This window comes from Penicillium canescens (genome assembly GCF_028828765.1).
Source record: "Penicillium canescens strain IBT 15451 chromosome Unknown utg000003l_segment0_segment0, whole genome shotgun sequence".
Taxonomy (NCBI): Eukaryota; Fungi; Ascomycota; class Eurotiomycetes; order Eurotiales; family Aspergillaceae; genus Penicillium; species Penicillium canescens.
This window is the reverse complement of record NW_026703965.1, coordinates 4,795,367-4,812,640: the sequence shown is the minus strand read 5'-3', so window position 1 is coordinate 4,812,640 and position 17,274 is coordinate 4,795,367. Positions and strand designations below refer to the sequence as shown.

Sequence of the window (17,274 nt, the reverse complement as noted above, 5' to 3'; positions counted from 1 at the left end):
GGGACCAGGAACTAGCCGACTCGCCACACCGGGGGCTACACATAAAATGGCCACTGATTATTAGTTGTAACCGAGCTCCGAAATTTTACCATGGTATAAATGACCCTGACTCAAGCGACACTATATCGATATATGAGGGTTGCAAGAGGGCACTCGATGACAACACAAGATATACCGCGGTACCACAAAGCCTCCTGGTCATTATAGAAAGATCCCGGCCTCATCACTCCATGCCAAGGAATTTATTGACCGAAACTATCCGTCCAGTCCATCGTGTTGCCACACCAACTTTGTCTTGGACACTTGTGCCACTGAGATCTAATAACTCCTAGATTTCTGTTCAATATTAACGTCAAAGAGAGGGGGATCATGTCTGATTCTTCCTGGAGTTGGCACTAGGCAATTCCAAATATCATAAATCAACATCCTTGGACTCGGTAAATCAATACCTACAGACTAGGCAAACAGCTAATCACATCCTAACGCCAGTAGCGTTCGTCAATTTCCTAGTCAATCAGGCCCTGCATATTATGAGCTTCATGCTTCCCATAGTATGAAAATGATAATGAAGGACTAACAGAAGACTTAAAGTCAGATCTCCACGAATCTTAGCTTTTAACTCGACCTCAATGTCAACGTTTAGATCAAGTCTCAAGCTCAATGCAGTTCCATCATCTTTCACTATCGCTTACCCCTGTCCGCTCCGCTCAGTTATCGGTTGTATGGGAGATATTCCTCTGGTTACCGGTGATACTGTGCTCGTTTCTCTTCGAACCACTTCTGTTGTGGGTGCGTGTCTATCATCTTGGGCTGAGGCTTCTCTTTCGATAGACTCGGTTTCGGATGTCGTTACAGAATTGGGATTTGATCCTTCTAGGTGATTGGCCTCGTCTGTGTAATCGTCTTGGAAAGAATCTTCCTGGTCGGTGTAGAAATCAGATTCATCCTCTTCGCTCGAATGATCTGTGTCTTTTGGAAGTGTTGGCTTTTTCTGTGTAGTGACGGTATCTATATTCAGTGATATGTATAATTGAGAAACAAATCTTGTAGGCATATAATCAGGTAAATGAAAATCGATCACAAAATCAACTCACGGCTCGCATCCACGGTTCCCATAGTTCATGACGTTGCAGATCCTTGGGTATGAACCATTTCAGTGGTTCTCAACCGAAAGCTCTGAGCATTGCACGATTGAAAGTGAACTTTTTTGTTAGCTTGAAACAAGTTTTAACTTTGCTTCTATGTCTGTGGTTGACTTAATGGGGCCTCTCATCACCTGCGAGAGTCCAGACTCGGCAAGATTCTTGTTGTCCTTTATGTCCTGATCAGGCCTATGCTGACGTCAGCGAGGCGAATTGAATGCGATTGCAACTTAAGCAAAAGAAATCCTATTTCACAGCAATTCACACCTTTTATTTAATACAGCACTTGACTATATTTTGTTATTATAATGCAGGCGCATGATATTCAAAACGCGAATGGTAACGCGAGTACTTCCGCGCCGAAAAGGAAGCCCCCCAAACTCCGACCTCCCAAGCCGCGAAAGGGTTCAACTTCAGATCTAGAAACAAACGGTTTTAATGAGCAAAGAGTGAATGGTGTCCCAAACTCTACCAAATCAAGTTCCCCTTCTGCAAAATTGGGTAGCGACTCCACAGATCCAAGACAGAATGACCGACAACCACCTTCACCTCAGGCTGCACCGCAGGTTGAAAATCAGAACCAGCGCACTCGACACTACCGGAGACCCCGTCGAACATTGACACATTTACAAGATCCATATCAGGAACAAGGCGTCGTGCGCGAGCAAAGGGACAATAGAAGTTTGGAACAACGGACGGCACAGGAAAGGCGTGTGAGCCACATACTCAACCCTCCGGAAACCCAGGGCCAGCTAGAGCGGGCCGGTCAACTTGTTCCAAAAGCAGCAACTGGAGCTGTTGAGCAAGTGACGGAGTCTACGGAAGTAAAGCCACAGTCGACAAAGAACGATCAATTAAAGTTGAGGCTGGACTTGAATCTGGATGTGGAAGTTGAGTTGAAAGCAAAGATCAGAGGAGACCTAACGCTGCAACTACTGTATGTGTCAGTTTCCTTTCGTAGGCTGGGTTTATTTCCTGGCTTGCTAACTTGTGTGGCAGACAATAACAAACCATTAGTCTCCACTAGATTCGTTGTTCTTCAGGGCAGGGACATCCAGGTTTACCAGGTTTATATGAATTGCTAGATCATTACTCTGTGCTCCTAATCGCACTAGATCGGAAAGGTGAATCAAAGAATTGGCAGAGGAATTCTGCTGTGAGAGTACCTTCCCGTGGTTGGCTTGCGGTAATATTACCATTCTTAGGCACATAGGGAAGTGAGGGCTGCCAAAGAATCTGGGCCTATGTACCGTTCGCTGCTACCTCTATATCGTCATGATTTTATTTTATTTCAATGTCGAAAATGCTCGAAAATGTCGAATTATCTCATGTTTGCCCTATATACATTGGGGATCACCCCTCATTGAAATCCAAGATCCCCAAGCGCCTGGAGCCCTCGCGGAAACAATTGAGCGAAAGGCAGAAGCCTTCCGGGCTGCTTTCTTCCCACAGCCACCACCAGCATGCCTGTCTGACACTGTCGCATTTCAGTACCCGCAACAGATCGAGTTTCCACCAGTCCCGGCGCAAGATACAGGAAGCAGGGAGAGGAGCGAAAGCAGGAAAGGCACCAATAGAGGATGGTATACCGAATTCTCTCTGGCACAACCTTGTCGAGATACCGATGATTCGAGAAAAGCTAGTTCAATTATTCAACGCCTGCATGTTCCTGGGTTGAATGTCAAGTTGACAACGAATGCCTTGCCAAATTACACTATGCCATATAACACTGATCATTCAGTCAACAACTTCAGCTTCTACAACATCACATATACGATGCCTGAGAGCTTTGCTGGAGCCCTGTGTCTCTTCAAATTGTGTAAGCAAGCATGCAGAGAGCAGCTGTCTTCGCTAAACCGATTTTGCAATTTTGCGCACGATGTGAATAAGACAATGTATATAAATGGTTACGGACAGAAGTCATTAACGTTACTCGTCGTTTTTCTCTCCTTCAGACTGTTCCTCTCCACCCTCTCCCTTATCTCCTTCTTGTGTCCGAGGAATCCAAAAGCGACTGATCATACCACCCAAGAACCGCTGATCAACCCATTTAACCAAGCCATAGAAGACCCAGCCCCAGCCCCAAAGCGAAATACCCATCATGCTGGTGACCAACAATACCGGACCAAGGATAAGTAGCGACAGAATCGCCCAAAGCAATATCGAGACAGCCGCAAAGACAAATACACCAGCGAGGAATATCAACAAGGGAACACCACAGCATATCATCTGACAAATGATAAACGTCGTCGCAGCGGGGCGCTTGAGCGCAGCTTCATATATTGCAGCTTGTCGGGGCGGAGGAAGCAACCAGGACACCATATACCGGATCCAGGATTCAAAGGCGTCAAAAGCTTGAGGGAATAAAGAGGAAACACATGATACGATGGTGGCCCACATCCCTGAGAAAGACACATCGCTATCGACTTCTTCTTTTTTGGGGGGAGCGTCATCTGAAGGGTATTCGCCGGGGACAACAGGCTCCGTCAGGTCCTTGGTCGTTTGATTCAACTTCCTCGGTTTTACATTCTTCTTCGCTCCGCTGGCTGTTGATTGGACTTGGTTCACAGATTGGTTCACAGGAAGTTGACCGGTAAGCCCGCTGGTGGCATTATCGAGGGGCATCATGAACGCTGAGAGGAATCCGTGCTCGATTTGGAAAGGAGACCGAAGCAGATAACTGTAGGAACCATCAGAGAAGAAAGATGAAAGTCAATAAATCAGGATCTACATCAATTTGGAGCATTCCAGGGAATGACGTATGGGGTGCGTCACGCCCCACCTATGCTGCAGATGTTGCATGAACGGTGTGAAATCTGGTTATCAAGTGGCACAGGCAAATGAGGCTTGATGTTCACATGGAGTTTCATCATGGAGTATGAGTATACTGAGCCACGTCCAGATAACCTGCGCCGTAGGATTATTGATGCGATGGGTTGCAAACATTGGTAATTTGGAATTGAATCAATTCCACTATGTTTTGATATCCTACGTGCAAAATGGTATAGTAAATCGTGAAACAATGCTATGCTACGCATCATTGGTCGGAAGCGCCATCGCGATCTCAAAAATCATAAAATCATCATCCTCTACTTCATCTCCCATGATCTTCTTCCACGCCTGCTTGACAAGGTCGAGGGTATCATCCTCAAATGCCAGATCAAGGCTCGACGGGGGAAGCGGAAGTAGGAAGGCGGTTGTCAAGTCGCCACCTGGTTTCATCAGTGCTGAGACGACCCCTATGAGTGTATCTTTAGAGACCAGAGGACGATAGCCTCGGGACCTTCTGCTTGAATGAATTTGTTCACAGCAGACTCGAGCAAAGCTTGACCCTCCGATCCAGCAAGTGCCACGCTTCCATAGATAACCTGTGACGTTGGATTAGCCAAATGAACGACAGCAGTGCTGATGAATCCAAAATTGCAAAATTGTGCTCGTGATCGGTTTGAAAAGGGTTTCAACATAGCAAGTTCAGGCAATGTAAATAAGTTTTTGAAAAAAAATCATCATGTGAGCGAATCGGGGAGTTAAAAACATGGGAAAAAAATGATCAACTTGCTCTGCTGGCGTGGAAACTCGCCTGTGTCACTTTAATGAATTTACGTGGTTTTACCAGATAAAACATACTTTTCTTCTTTCTATGCTGAGTGATGTGGTCGGTGGGGGCTTTTCAGGGTTGGCTTGCTTGATAGAATGGGAAGAGCCTACATATCAGGATTTAAGACCTGGGTTTGATCCTGCGAGTTTGAATACCAGACTCACTATGTTTTCAAAGCGGATTAGTATACTGGTGAGTAAACGCTCAATAGTGGACGGCTCAACGATTAGCCACTGGAGTTCACGACGCCTCCCGGAGGTGAAAAGCATCCCATATATCATAAATTTCAGGTCATTAATAGCTACTCGGGTCTTGAAGAATCTTTTGGATCCACTCAATTTAGTGGTTTTCCGTGTTTGGAACTGACACCATTATTATGAGGAGCATCATAAAAGTAAACCGTTGAAACACTTTCTAGAATCTTGTATTCCTCATCATCATCATGTACCATTTCCACCAGCACTGCAGAGGACACATCGCGTGTCTTCACCTCTCTGATAAAGTCCCACTGTGGCCTCACCTAACAGACAATTGAGATGTATCAGTCTGGAGAACACTGCAGTTCGAATTCGTGTCGTGGTTGCTCTCGCTGTCAAGCTGTGTCGACAAACCAACATAGGCCAGTCTTATCATCAGTCCTCTGATCCATTACCCATAATATATAGATTATAAGCAAACGGAGATAAGATTAGGTCAAAACGCATGGTGATCACTCAACCGAAATCCATCAGTGCTGAGGGGATTCTCTACATTTAGTTGTTCCTCCACCGCTTACGTGTTAATTACTCTATTTCCGAAGAACAGGAGAGTGTAAAATAGACAAAAACAAAAAGGGATTTTATCAAATCAGCATACTTGTTGGAGTAGGAAGCGAATGGCACGGAATGCTTGATGATTCTCCTTTCTTTGCTGTTTGATCATACCACCCTGCCGTTTGTAGGTCTTTTAAAAATACTGTATGGCGGCTCCGTCGTTCACTGTAGTCTATGCTCAAGTGCTCATGTCCAATATAGTGGGAACCGGTACTCTGCAAAAAGTTAGTTTCCCAATGTTGCGTTACTAACAGTTTAGAACCCTTACCGGTCCATCTCTCGAGGTCATTCATAGCATCAGCATAGAGACTGTAAACAGTTTGCCTTTTCTCTTCCATCTCTTTGGCCGTTAAAAGCCCCTTCTTGACTTGGCGTCGGAAGCCTTTAGCCTGGCACGAAACATCTTTGTAATGCGCGATCTTAAGATCAAAGGCGTGAGACGACATCTGAACGCGGGACATCATCATCGCCTTCGTCATACGATAACCTTCTCTCCACCTTTTCAAAAAGAATTGTGATTCAAAGGCCAAGCAATAGTCCTACGCACGTTTCCAATCTGATTGCTGTAAGCAAGGCGTATTCATTCCACCGGGACATACGAACCATGTCTAGCCCGAGGTGAGAGATTTTTGCAATGCATTATTATAAAATGATGTGAAGGCAGCCAATTCTAGTGTGGTCTTCTTTTTTTTTTCCGCTGGGGGTGGATTCATTATATATACTCAAGGTGGAAAATTTATAGACGTTGATATGCAATCGGTCAGTCCATTCCCAGCCCTCAACATTTAAGATGAGGAACTAAATGACTTAACGTACTGTAGCAAAATCAAACAATATGGGATAGTTTCCCGGCTTACTGTTGGCTCCTTAGAGATATGCTACGCTAGAGACTTGTCCACAAGAGATAGAGTGCGACGATGAGGCCCACATCTGTTACTAGGTACATGATTATTGACAATTTACATACCTCTCTTGTAAAAGCCGTTTTCCCCTTACTCAAACCAAGAAATGAGGATGGTGGGGTTGCAAGCAAACAAGCCTTGCCATAGCCAATGAACTGGATGGATTGATCGAGGAACGTTCATATCCACTCCAACTATTCCTACAGGGTGATCCAAATTATGCTTCGTGATTTCCGCGAGCTCTGGAGATCTGGAAATCGCTATGAACTATCTATGATTGATTGATGAAATCCTGTAGGATGAATATCATATGAGTTATTGAATTCCGCTCGGCGATGGAATTGTGTTGCATAACTGATACTCAACGTCGAATATTCAGAGTTAACGCCATTTGAAGCCATGGATACGTAATATTTAGAAAACATATGCCAGTGTGAACATAGAGTCAACTACACGGGTTTTATTCGCGGCTCGTAAGACTATCCACTGTTACTATCAAGAAACTTCTCACGCTCCTATTGACGATTCGATCAGTGCTATGAGCTCATCTCTTGACCCTGGGAGTTATCTTACTCCCAGGGGCTCCTGAAACATTTCTGGGAGCAAAGAAGCAGCTTCTAGGAGCCATATAGCCCCAGGAAACCCGATGTAGCTTCTGGGGTCTGCTATCACCACCACGGGGAATCAAAGCCGCGTTCCTGTTGACGACTTGTTGATTCCTGGGGCGATGATTTGGCCTCCTGGGGGATCCAATGACGCAGAATTGTGCGCAGGTCCGGTGAAGGTGTTTTGTGAGGGCTTTCGGCGATCTCGGAAGGCAAGAGAGTGACTCTAGGGCCCTAAAATAAGCTCCCGGGGTCTCCACAGCTCCCGGATCTGGTCAATGTATTCCCAGAGCCAGTTCCGTATCCAGTCAGGAACGAAAGGTGAAGATCCCAGGGATAGACCTCATTTTCCTAGAAATAGAAAAAGCCCCAGGATCTCGAGAGTATTTCCTAGGGGATAAACAGCTCCTAGAAATGCTTTTAAGGTTCCCAGGGTCAACATAGTGATTTCCACAGTCAATTCAACAAGCACAGCAATCTCTCAGTTGCTCCAGCCCCACGAGTTGCGTTTTCTGTCAACAATCTCCGCCTTATTCGACGCGGCTCCACTGAGCTGAATCCGTGTCTTTTTGTCATTGCTGGTAAGGTAACTATGTCAGATTCGAATTGAGCGACGCAGCCAGTAAATTTTGACGAAGGTCTAGTGGTGTCCAGCACTTGCAAAGATGAACGGCCGCCTTGTAATCTGAAGTCTAAAAAATCGGGATCTCATTTCTTGCTACAGTAGGCTTGCTTCAAAAATCTATATCAATGCTATGGCGACAGTTGCTGGTCACGATGCCGAGTGTCGGTCAGGTGCACTCGCGTGCGATTGGCCGTCCCTTGTTCTATTCCCATCTTACCTCGCCTGCACCCTACGATCACCCACGCAGAGCGGAGAGTCGTGCCGACCGGCGAAGCAGTGCAGAGGTGGACGGGTCTCCCGGTAGATGAGGCCTTGCCAGTCTGGCTGAGCGACGGGGCCCACTAGCGGGAGACGATTCGCTTGCTGTGTGGACGGAATGTGTTTCGGCATCCGATGAGGTGACTGGTAAAGGGCGAATCAAGGCATCTAGGGCTCCTTCGTTTCGACTGTAATCATCAGTATCCTGGTCGCAGAATAAAGGTCATCCACACTTACCACACACAGCATGAGGTGCTAAAGCCTGTATCTCGCTTTTCGAACCATTCTTCCGCGCAGGATAGATGGCAGAGCGATGTACACTGACGGCAGCGCAAGATCACATGCTCGTTCGCATGGTCTTCATCATCGGCCAGGCAAAACACGCAGTGGATGTTGTCGACCTCTTCACTCGGGGCGAGACTCTGGAGAGTCAATTCTTGGAAACCCGCCCGGATATTAGCGACCGACGCCAGAATAGCCGGTTGGGCCGGCGAAACACGCCATGGAACGCTGTTCGTCCGCAGCATTGCAGAAGTCACAAATGAATTGAATGGCTGCACTGGCTCGAGGTTGGTTGACAGGGGCACCGGTGGTGGTGATGACCGGGTGTTGTCTGATGCAGGGCGTCGCCTGGAGGCTGACGATATCTGACGCTGGCTCCGGTGTACAATGACTGACGGAGAAGCCATTCTGGAGCCATGTGGTACTCGCGCCTGGTTGCAGACGGCGGCTTCATACCACTGCTGGCCAACTTGGTCGGCCTGCCGTTGCCGGTGCCATCTCGCGCAGAGGAAGTCTCTGGCGATATCACAGAGCTTCGACTGCAACGATAACAAGTCAAACGGCTCTCTGGCGAGAGTGGTCAACTTTTGATGGCCGATCTTGGTGTCTTCAACTTTGATCGAGTTTTTGCACGGCTCGCCTTTTTTCGTCGTCCCGCAACAAGAGCCAGGACCGCCATTGGGGCTGACCTCTATCTCACAAACAAGAAACGGATTCCAAGGCAGCATGGTAGTTATTGAAGTGGTCGTCAAAGGCAGAAAATGCTTCGGATTGTGACGGTGTTTGACAATCACTGCGGCGTTCCCTCGCCAGCTTTATATGCCATCGCCGTAGGCTCCTTACCTACATGGCTGCGTGGCTGGCATGGACCAATACCTTGAAACAGTCGGTACGTCGAAGAATGCATTCACACGCAGTATGCGCTGTATACAGCCGATCAGTGGCCTGCATGAAGGGATATCATTCCAGACCACTGCTGCAATCAGCTGCACCTGTGACTGTCCATCGCGGTGACCAGGGAGTGGCGAACAGACTGGCTACTGCGGTGAGCAGCAAAGTCGACATATGCTGGGTGAAATTCTGGGTTGCCTATGGAATTCGGAAGCGCGTGATAGGTTATGATCTACTCTTATGGCGCTAGATGAAAGTGGGTACCAAGATAGATTCGGTTTCCAGGCTATCGACATAGCCAGGAAGTGATTTGGCGTTCCCGGGAGCTAGACGCCAGAGTGTGAGGGTCTCACGTATCCGTAGATGAGGACAGCGTATTTAGATCAGTAATCAATATTAAATAAAGCTATAGTCGACTCTAGATACAAGACGTAGCGCGAGGAAGCAAAAGAAAGGTAGCTTCCTCGCGTTCAGGGGAACCCATGTACACCATGTGGGTCCCGCGCAGATCATATCTCCATCGTTCCGTATGCTTCATGTATATCCTTGACATACGGCTATAGTGTTCCCAGGAAACACCCACCCATTCCTGGGAGTTATGCATCGAACCTGAATCTCTAATTTGACGGACATACGAAAACCGAACCACCTAACTCCTGCGACCTCTGTTTCTTGTCTCAGGGCCAAGTGGCGCCATTGTGACCAACATATAAAGGTCAAGCGCCTCGCCAGACAAGCCATATTACAAGTGTACCATCTTCCCGCTACATCCAATATTAGCATATTCGAGCATTCAACTTTGCTCTAATCCGTTGACGGCCTCCACTTCCACGAATTCCATCCTATCCTTTTCTTTGAAGAAACAATGGGCCAATACTGGCAGGTGGTTTGCCCATCCAGACGCGAGTACACAACACAGTCATGTGGTGGAAAGCTATCAGGGTTGCTTTTTTCGTCATGGGCCAACATACTGTGTGACCTGATTGAACACGAGTGGGCTGGCACACGGCTCATCTGTATTGGAGATTACTCAAATCCAGACGATCTCCCTGCCACGATTCAACTAGACAAACTCCACTTGATTTCCGCCGAGAGCGATGCAACATCCAAGCTTCTCCGCTATGATGTCGTTGAGGAGGAGTTTGAACTATGGTCTTACGAAGAAGGGGAGGCAGCGACTCTCACGGCCATGGAAGAATCTGTCAATCCCAAAATTCGACTCCTGAGGAACTTGACTACCAGTCAATATGTCTTCAAGGACAAGTTGCCATCCGGAACCACTCTTGGCCATATAGTTCTGATGCGTATCTGTTGGTCGTCTGATAGTTCAACTAGCATTGCGGGGGGAGGATATTTGACCAAGGGAGAATGGGCTGGCCATAAGTTCGACATTGTAGGTGCTGACATGCTGGAGAATATGGACGGAGAATGGGAGGATGTCACCGAGGACATCCGCGATGAGATACAGGTTCTGTGGTCGAGCGATTTCGGAGACAACTGGGAAACCGAATGGAGAGCGTGATACTCCATGAGCAAGAAGCTATGAAATCAATTGATATGAAGAATATCCGAGGATACAGCCATTCTCGAAATCGCCTTGACCAGTACACACTGAGACTCTCTTTCTCAGCCCCACCGCCAAGGCCTTAGCGCAGATCATCTATTGAGCAGACCGCACTTAGTTGAGGACGGTTGTAAAATATATATTGTATGGTATTGTATCCCCTGGTATAAGACTGCAGCCTGCGCTTTGATTCCTAGGGTATGAATCACTGTCCTATACAAGTCCCAATTTACGGCGGCCCTCAACTAAGTATGGTCTGTCAAGGTGATTTAAGAATGACTGTATTTTGTAACACGCTATTAGATATAATAATGGAGAACTCAGAGTTGTTGTCAATGAATGAAGGCTAATTTAACAGAAGATAGATCATCCACAAATAAAACAGCCCCTGATAACTACTATTATATGATGAAATGAATTCATGGATTGATCATGAAGCGGTTGCCAGATCTTTGTTTCCCCATATCAGCAAGGTGGTAGAATTGAATACGGGCTCGGGAAGAGCGGGATGCTTGACAACACAGCTCTTTAGCAACTCGATCGCTTGGGAGTATCACGTGCTTAGATGCTCTGTGCCAAGCTTCGCCTTATGAATATCCATAAGCTGCATATCTAGCTGATCGGCTTCCTCTAACCGTCACTGAGTTTTTTACGTCAACGCAACCTTAGCTCTGCTGTTAAGGCCTCATGGGAGCCACTAGGTTTTGCTCCCTCTCTGAGGGCCCTTTTCAGCGGAAGTAGATGATGACGGCAAGCTTCACGCGACCTTGGCCTATGACAACCAGAAAAATCGAACACCACTCCAGCCAAAATATCTAAAGACGCTCCTTTCGAGAGCAGCCAGCGAAATCTTTCAAAATCGCCTTGCTCGTATGCTTCGCAACAGAGCCTATCGATACCACCTTGAACCTCTCGAAAAGAAGCACCATGATCGATCAACCAACTTAAAAGCTTTTTGTAATTGTGTGAACGAGCTGCGCGCTCAACCATGTCGCCACAAGGAATGTGCTTCAAAGATGCTCCAAGCTGGACCAGATTATCCACCTTTGGAATCGAACCATTCTTTCGATAGGCGTGAGATAAGATATGGCCTCGCGATATGTAATGACATCTGAATTGACAATACTCGTATCGCACTTCCGAAGTGTCGTTTTTAAGGGTCTGGATCTTTTTCAAAATGGGTACAAGGGCCGAACAGCCGAACAAAGACCATGTCCAACGGCAAAGCGCACGGAAATGTAAGTAATCAGGAAGGTAAAGATTCATTGCGATCGATTCCAAGATCTCCTGCGGTAGGTCATAGAAAGAAGCCTTCCTTTTGTCTGTATGGTCCATATTGAGGCTTGTATATGATATATAGTAGATGTTTGGTCTTGGCTCAATGTTAGAGGATGGGAGGCGTTCGAGTGTCACCGAATTGATGGCTATTGCTCCGGATTGTGGTAGGATAACGCGGGCTACATCCAGTAATATTAGCAATCTGGGACGTGGTGAGTGATTTGCTCAAGACAGTACCTGGGATAAACTCTCAGATAAAATTTTGAGAGGATACTATCAAGGTCGGAGCTATTGTGCCCATGCTTTGTCTCGTTGCGAGGATGGTGAGATGAAAGAGACAACGTGGCACCGGTAAAGGCGGACAGCAGGGCTTTGGCAGAAATCGTATTAATGGAATACATGATTACAGAAACAAGGCGGTACAGTAATACTGTGCCCCTCAAATTGATGCGGCCTGTCGAATAATTATTCTACGCTAAGGCCTTGGCAGTGGGGCCATAAAAGAGTTATCAAGTGTTTATCGGTCAAGCCGATTTTGAGAACGACTGTACAATCTAAGTCTATCAAAGAAAAGATGAATGAAAATACCTTTGGACACCCTTCCCGTATATACTCGAGTGAGGTCAGAAAATCTCCATGTTCCTTGGACGAAAATGTGAGGGCTCTTGGTAAAATCAAAGAATGAACAGCTTCCATTGCCTCAGTATTAAGACCGTAGATTCAACAGTGCCCCAACATTTCTTAACCGACTCACTTGACTCATTCACAACATGACTCTAGCACATTCTTCTCGCTGGGCATCTAAAATGACACCAAGGATTTTGCCGCAAATAGTTGCGGTAGAACGAAGGTATGGGTTGCATTTAGGATAGGCATCGTGTCCAACGTTTGCTCCCTAGCAGAGCACGTGCGCGACAGGAGCCTACAAGCCTATAAATACGTCCTCTCCCCTCAGCAATTCGTTCCACAATACTGTCACTTGCTGTGTAAAGTCGAGCAGGCCCTCGGTTTGAGGCACCTGATAAGTTCTTCCCTTCAACCCTACTGGATTTCCACTGTACTGACATCTATGGATACATCGTGGGCCGACAAGCTAGAAAGTGCTTGTGAGAAAGTGATTCCCACCAGATCCACTATGCCACCTATGCCAGCTGATCAAAGAAGCAGATTTGGGTTAGCTGTTCAAAGTATGCGAACATCTGTCCACAATAGCAGCGGACCACTGTTCCGCCCCTGAATATCGATGCAAAAGAGCAATTTCCATACAGGTATGTAGATTTCAGCGCGACCCTTTCCGAAACTGGACTGACTTCAAAGACAATGCGAAAGAAAGACCCATCCGTCCAATGCATGCGCAAAGCCACGGAAACCTTTCCGGTGTCTTCTTTCAGAACATGTAAGTCACTTATTGTCTCGCCAACCGAAAAGCTAATGATGGACAGCAAACAGTTGACAGCGCGCCAAAGTGAGCCCGAACCAGCACTCCGTCCGTGCTCCACGCGGTCATGGCTTACACACCATTTCTGGCCCTGTCACTTCAAATCATGCAGCATGTCCTGAAATTCTGCAGACCAGGGCTGTGGGTCAACGACAGGACGCATAAGCCCCAGACGTTCGTTGTGCACGATGAGGTGAGTGGAATATCGCGCATCCTGCTGCGCCGGTTTTGATTTTGCGCCAAGTCTGTGCCCCAGACACGAACCCCACTGACATCTTCATGCTGTTGTAGGAGCAGCCCATCACCAACCTCGAAAAGTGCTGTGGCGAGTAACCTATTCCCGCCGAGTCAGATAAGACCAAGGGGTCGACGCGCTCCATCGCCTCTTACCCCCTCCACCTCACCGCCTTCACATCCTCAACAACAGAGTGCCTCTACACGGAGCAGTCTAATACTGTACAATTTCTTGTCACAAGTGGGCTCGTCACGCGCCTTTGCCATCTTGTGACTTGCCCGGTACATCCAGTGCGGCTTCTCGAAGCGACAGCCGGAGAGTGCGACGAACCTGGATACAACATGGCATATTGGTGACTGCATTGCAGAAGAGAACTGGCACTGATCTAGTTGGTAAGCTGGTATGATGACGATCCTGATTGACCACCTGTCTCAATCTTACACTCGGCTAATTATTATCAACGACGTAAAGCACATTACCTCGTCCGCCGGATCACCACTTGCTGACTCGGATCTCACAACAGGAGGCTCCCTCATATTCCCACACTCGAATTCGAAGCGATCAACTGTCTTGTCTGCTCAACCTCTCCTGCACCAACACCATCGCATGCTCTGTTTCTTCCTCATGACTAACAGTGGCATCGATGAGTCTCTCCCTCGACGTTCTAGTCGATTTGGTTCATCAGATCACGCGTTGGTATGCTTACCTGATGCAAGACCCCACAGAGCGCATAGCAGTGTCTGTCTCTCGGCATTTGAACACCTACATGGGATAGCCTACTTGCGGCTTGGATCCCCGGCGTCCAGTGGGTGGCCATCGTTGTTCTTGGATGGCGTCTAGCGTCTTTTGAGCCTAAAATCGCTAAGGAACCGGGAGAAGCCAACGCAGCCAATGCTTTGTCTAGCTAGAGCCATATTTTCGTACTGGCGAGGTTGTTAGTCGAGACTGCTTGCATGGAGAAGGTGAGGCAAAAATCCCGTCATTTCTAGCCAAATCAACTAACAATAGCCATGTCAGCTTCGAATTGATGGACAAGACCGAGGATGGCCAAACGATCGAGAGGACCTATACCCAAGAACTACGTCTGATAGAGTCATCTTGATTCCTCTTCCTCTCCGGGTTGCTGAGCTTTTGGACATGTACGAGCGAGCGGGAACCACTCAGACATACACGGAGCTGCATGCTACCAGGATTGTTTGCTTTTCCCTGTTAGACAGAAGCTTGGTGATTTCATTCCTAAGCCTGTGTTTTTCTATCCAAGCCCGAGCACTACGTGCAAAGCCCATACACCTTGAATGTCAGAGCAGCTGGAGGTCAGTCAAGTTATCCAGTATCTCTCGTCCATTGAGACCGTCGTCTAACATATCGCAATTGGAGGCGCAAGCAGGTCTTGCCCGCAAATCACCGATTCCTCTACGTCTCTGAGCTCACTGTGCTTTGACCATCTATGATGTATTTCTCCGCGCCCAAGACGATATCTAGCATATCACTATTAAGCAATTTACCGTGAAGGGGGGTTTGATGTCTGTAACAGCACCACAAGAGCCCTCGGGTTGTAGGACCTCTGAATGCCCCGTACAGCCTATACTGAACTATCTACCCCAATAAGTGCTCATGTTATATTTGCTTGGGGAGGATTTGAGCGGATGCCTGCTAGGGTCACACGTGGGTGAGGACACCCCGTACAAATATCACCAGGTCCTGAGCGGTGATCGTGGAGAGTGTCTCCACGGTTCTGATTCCAGATGGCTTGTTGGGCCCCGATCGGAAATCAATCATGCTATATCAGCAGCGGAGCATGATTTATTGCATGTAGTGGGGAATATGCCTCACGGAAAGTAACGACCGTTTCTTCATCGCTGTAGTGGACTTCTACGAGAGATTGGTTGGATTTACTGGCGGGATATTATTCACAAAGTTGCGACGGCTCCTACATGTAGAAGGAGCGGATCAGATATTCCCGAGCCAAAGCTACCAATGACATGTTACCCTCGAGAAAGAAACTCACTCTCGCAATCGCTCTATGTTGTAGGCATTCTAGTGTACCATAGGTTCGAGTGACTAGCAATAGTCATCCCAAGCAATCTCTTTGGCGACACAAGAAACAGAGCGTATCGCATAATCATCTTGGATTGAACCCATGATTCGGATTTTCGAAATACATCACATGGCTCTACACTTCCTAGTTCTGGGGTTGAGTGTACAGTATATTGCGTGATCATAGTTGAACAAATCTGGAATTAGATCATCTCAATTGAGTTGGAGGCCGTAGTCAAGGCGTGGCCGACAGGGATCAAAATTGCTTTGCGGAATCAAAAAAATGCAATTGAAGTTTCTAATGTGGGTATGGCAAGAAATCGCGCTGCCTCCATAAACGTTGACCACCCCTCCCTTCACCGCCCGACAATGTTTCGGTACACACATTTCACCACACCGACATCAACACTGAGCGACAACACATCAACACATCAACACATCAACACATCAACACATGAACACATAAACTCTCACCAACTCAACTCTCGTCAGGACAAGCATTCTATCAAAACATACTGGCGTAACATCTCTGTTTACTGTAAACCTGAATGAGAAATGCCGTTTTCCATTGCAGCAGCGACGGGATCATTGGACTGCGGAAAAGGCAGAATGAATAGGAATACGGTCGCTAACGAGGGAAGCCCATTTTGAATCTTACGACTTGGTGATTGATTTTGGGACGATCTATATTCGTTCTATCTATCCAATTGTGCTTCTTGGAAATACGAAACAGATTATGAAGATGTTGGGCAGGTCTTTGCTTCATCGAATACTCTTGGAATGCTCGAATACTGGTCCCTAACACCACGAAGAGGTGCCTGCACGGGCTAGAGGCTCTTGGTGTCGCAGATGTCCCTGCGAGGCGCTTTGTTGACGCAGGACCTAGGCTGCGGAGAACTTGGTAATGTAGCGGTCTCCTGCAGAGAACTTGTTAACGCAGCGGTCTCCTGCGGGTCTCACTTGTCATCACAGCGGCCCCCTGCGAGGTAGTCTTGTTGACGCAGACCTATCCTGCGAAGCACCTTTTTACGCTCGCGGGGCTCATGGCAGCGAGGGAGCACATTCTTACATCGCCGGGCTCGCGGCAGCGACAGCCGTGGTTACGGAACCTCTCAATCCCGCAGGCAGATAGGGACACTTTGATGTCTCAAAGTTTGAGGACCAAAGTGTGAGGACCGAAGTCCTGAGTTTATTGGGCTGGGAATACGGCCCTTTCATAATTTTTCGGCCGTGTCTCTACCAAGGAACCGGTTGCGCCGAGGGTAGCGAGAATCACTGTCCTTTGGTTGGCGTTGAAGCAAGTTGAACGAGGTTGAAATGGTGTTTGGAGACTTTGTGGCCTACAGACTCAAGTTTCGACCTGGGTTCATTTCTCTCAAATCTTGCGTTGAGTATGGTGAACCGCTTTCATCAACTGTTGAAAGAATGCAACGCCGCAGAAATGTGATTCCTACATATTGTTGAGTTTGCAATTTAATCGCTCAACGCGGTGGCACTCTACATCTGCCTGTTTTAGCCACGGTCACCGTCTCTTTCATGAGGGTTGAAGTGCTTCAACAGATGCCAAAATAATAGGTTGGAAAATTTCTGGTTGACAGAAACGCTGG

General features: G+C 47.4%; 5 protein-coding genes across 5 annotated transcripts; 2 read left to right on the top strand and 3 right to left on the bottom strand.

Annotated features, from left to right (window-relative positions):
- Positions 1–592: 592 nt before the first annotated feature.
- On the bottom strand, positions 593–1,116 carry N7446_005110 (uncharacterized protein; the record flags this gene model as incomplete). The annotated part of the gene is made up of 2 exons (XM_058513858.1): positions 593–1,008; positions 1,095–1,116. The coding sequence occupies 2 exons, from the start codon at positions 1,114–1,116 to the stop codon at positions 689–691; spliced, it is 342 nt and encodes a 113-aa protein (XP_058375187.1). The 3' UTR covers positions 593–688.
- A 334-nt stretch (positions 1,117–1,450) lies between these two features.
- On the top strand, positions 1,451–2,148 carry N7446_005109 (uncharacterized protein; the record flags this gene model as incomplete). Its single annotated transcript, XM_058513857.1, has 2 exons — positions 1,451–2,079; positions 2,142–2,148. 2 exons carry the CDS (start codon positions 1,451–1,453, stop codon positions 2,146–2,148), a joined length of 636 nt encoding a protein of 211 aa, XP_058375186.1.
- Positions 2,149–3,071: 923 nt separating this feature from the next.
- N7446_005108 (lipid droplet assembly factor 1) lies at positions 3,072–3,767 on the bottom strand (the record flags this gene model as incomplete). Its single annotated transcript, XM_058513856.1, has 1 exon — positions 3,072–3,767. One exon carries the CDS (start codon positions 3,765–3,767, stop codon positions 3,072–3,074), a length of 696 nt encoding a protein of 231 aa, XP_058375185.1.
- A 405-nt stretch (positions 3,768–4,172) lies between these two features.
- N7446_005107 (uncharacterized protein) lies at positions 4,173–4,364 on the bottom strand (the record flags this gene model as incomplete). The annotated part of the gene is made up of 1 exon (XM_058513855.1): positions 4,173–4,364. The coding sequence occupies one exon, from the start codon at positions 4,362–4,364 to the stop codon at positions 4,173–4,175; it is 192 nt and encodes a 63-aa protein (XP_058375184.1).
- A 5,616-nt stretch (positions 4,365–9,980) lies between these two features.
- N7446_005106 (uncharacterized protein) lies at positions 9,981–10,637 on the top strand (the record flags this gene model as incomplete). The annotated part of the gene is made up of 1 exon (XM_058513854.1): positions 9,981–10,637. The coding sequence occupies one exon, from the start codon at positions 9,981–9,983 to the stop codon at positions 10,635–10,637; it is 657 nt and encodes a 218-aa protein (XP_058375183.1).
- Positions 10,638–17,274: the final 6,637 nt, after the last annotated feature.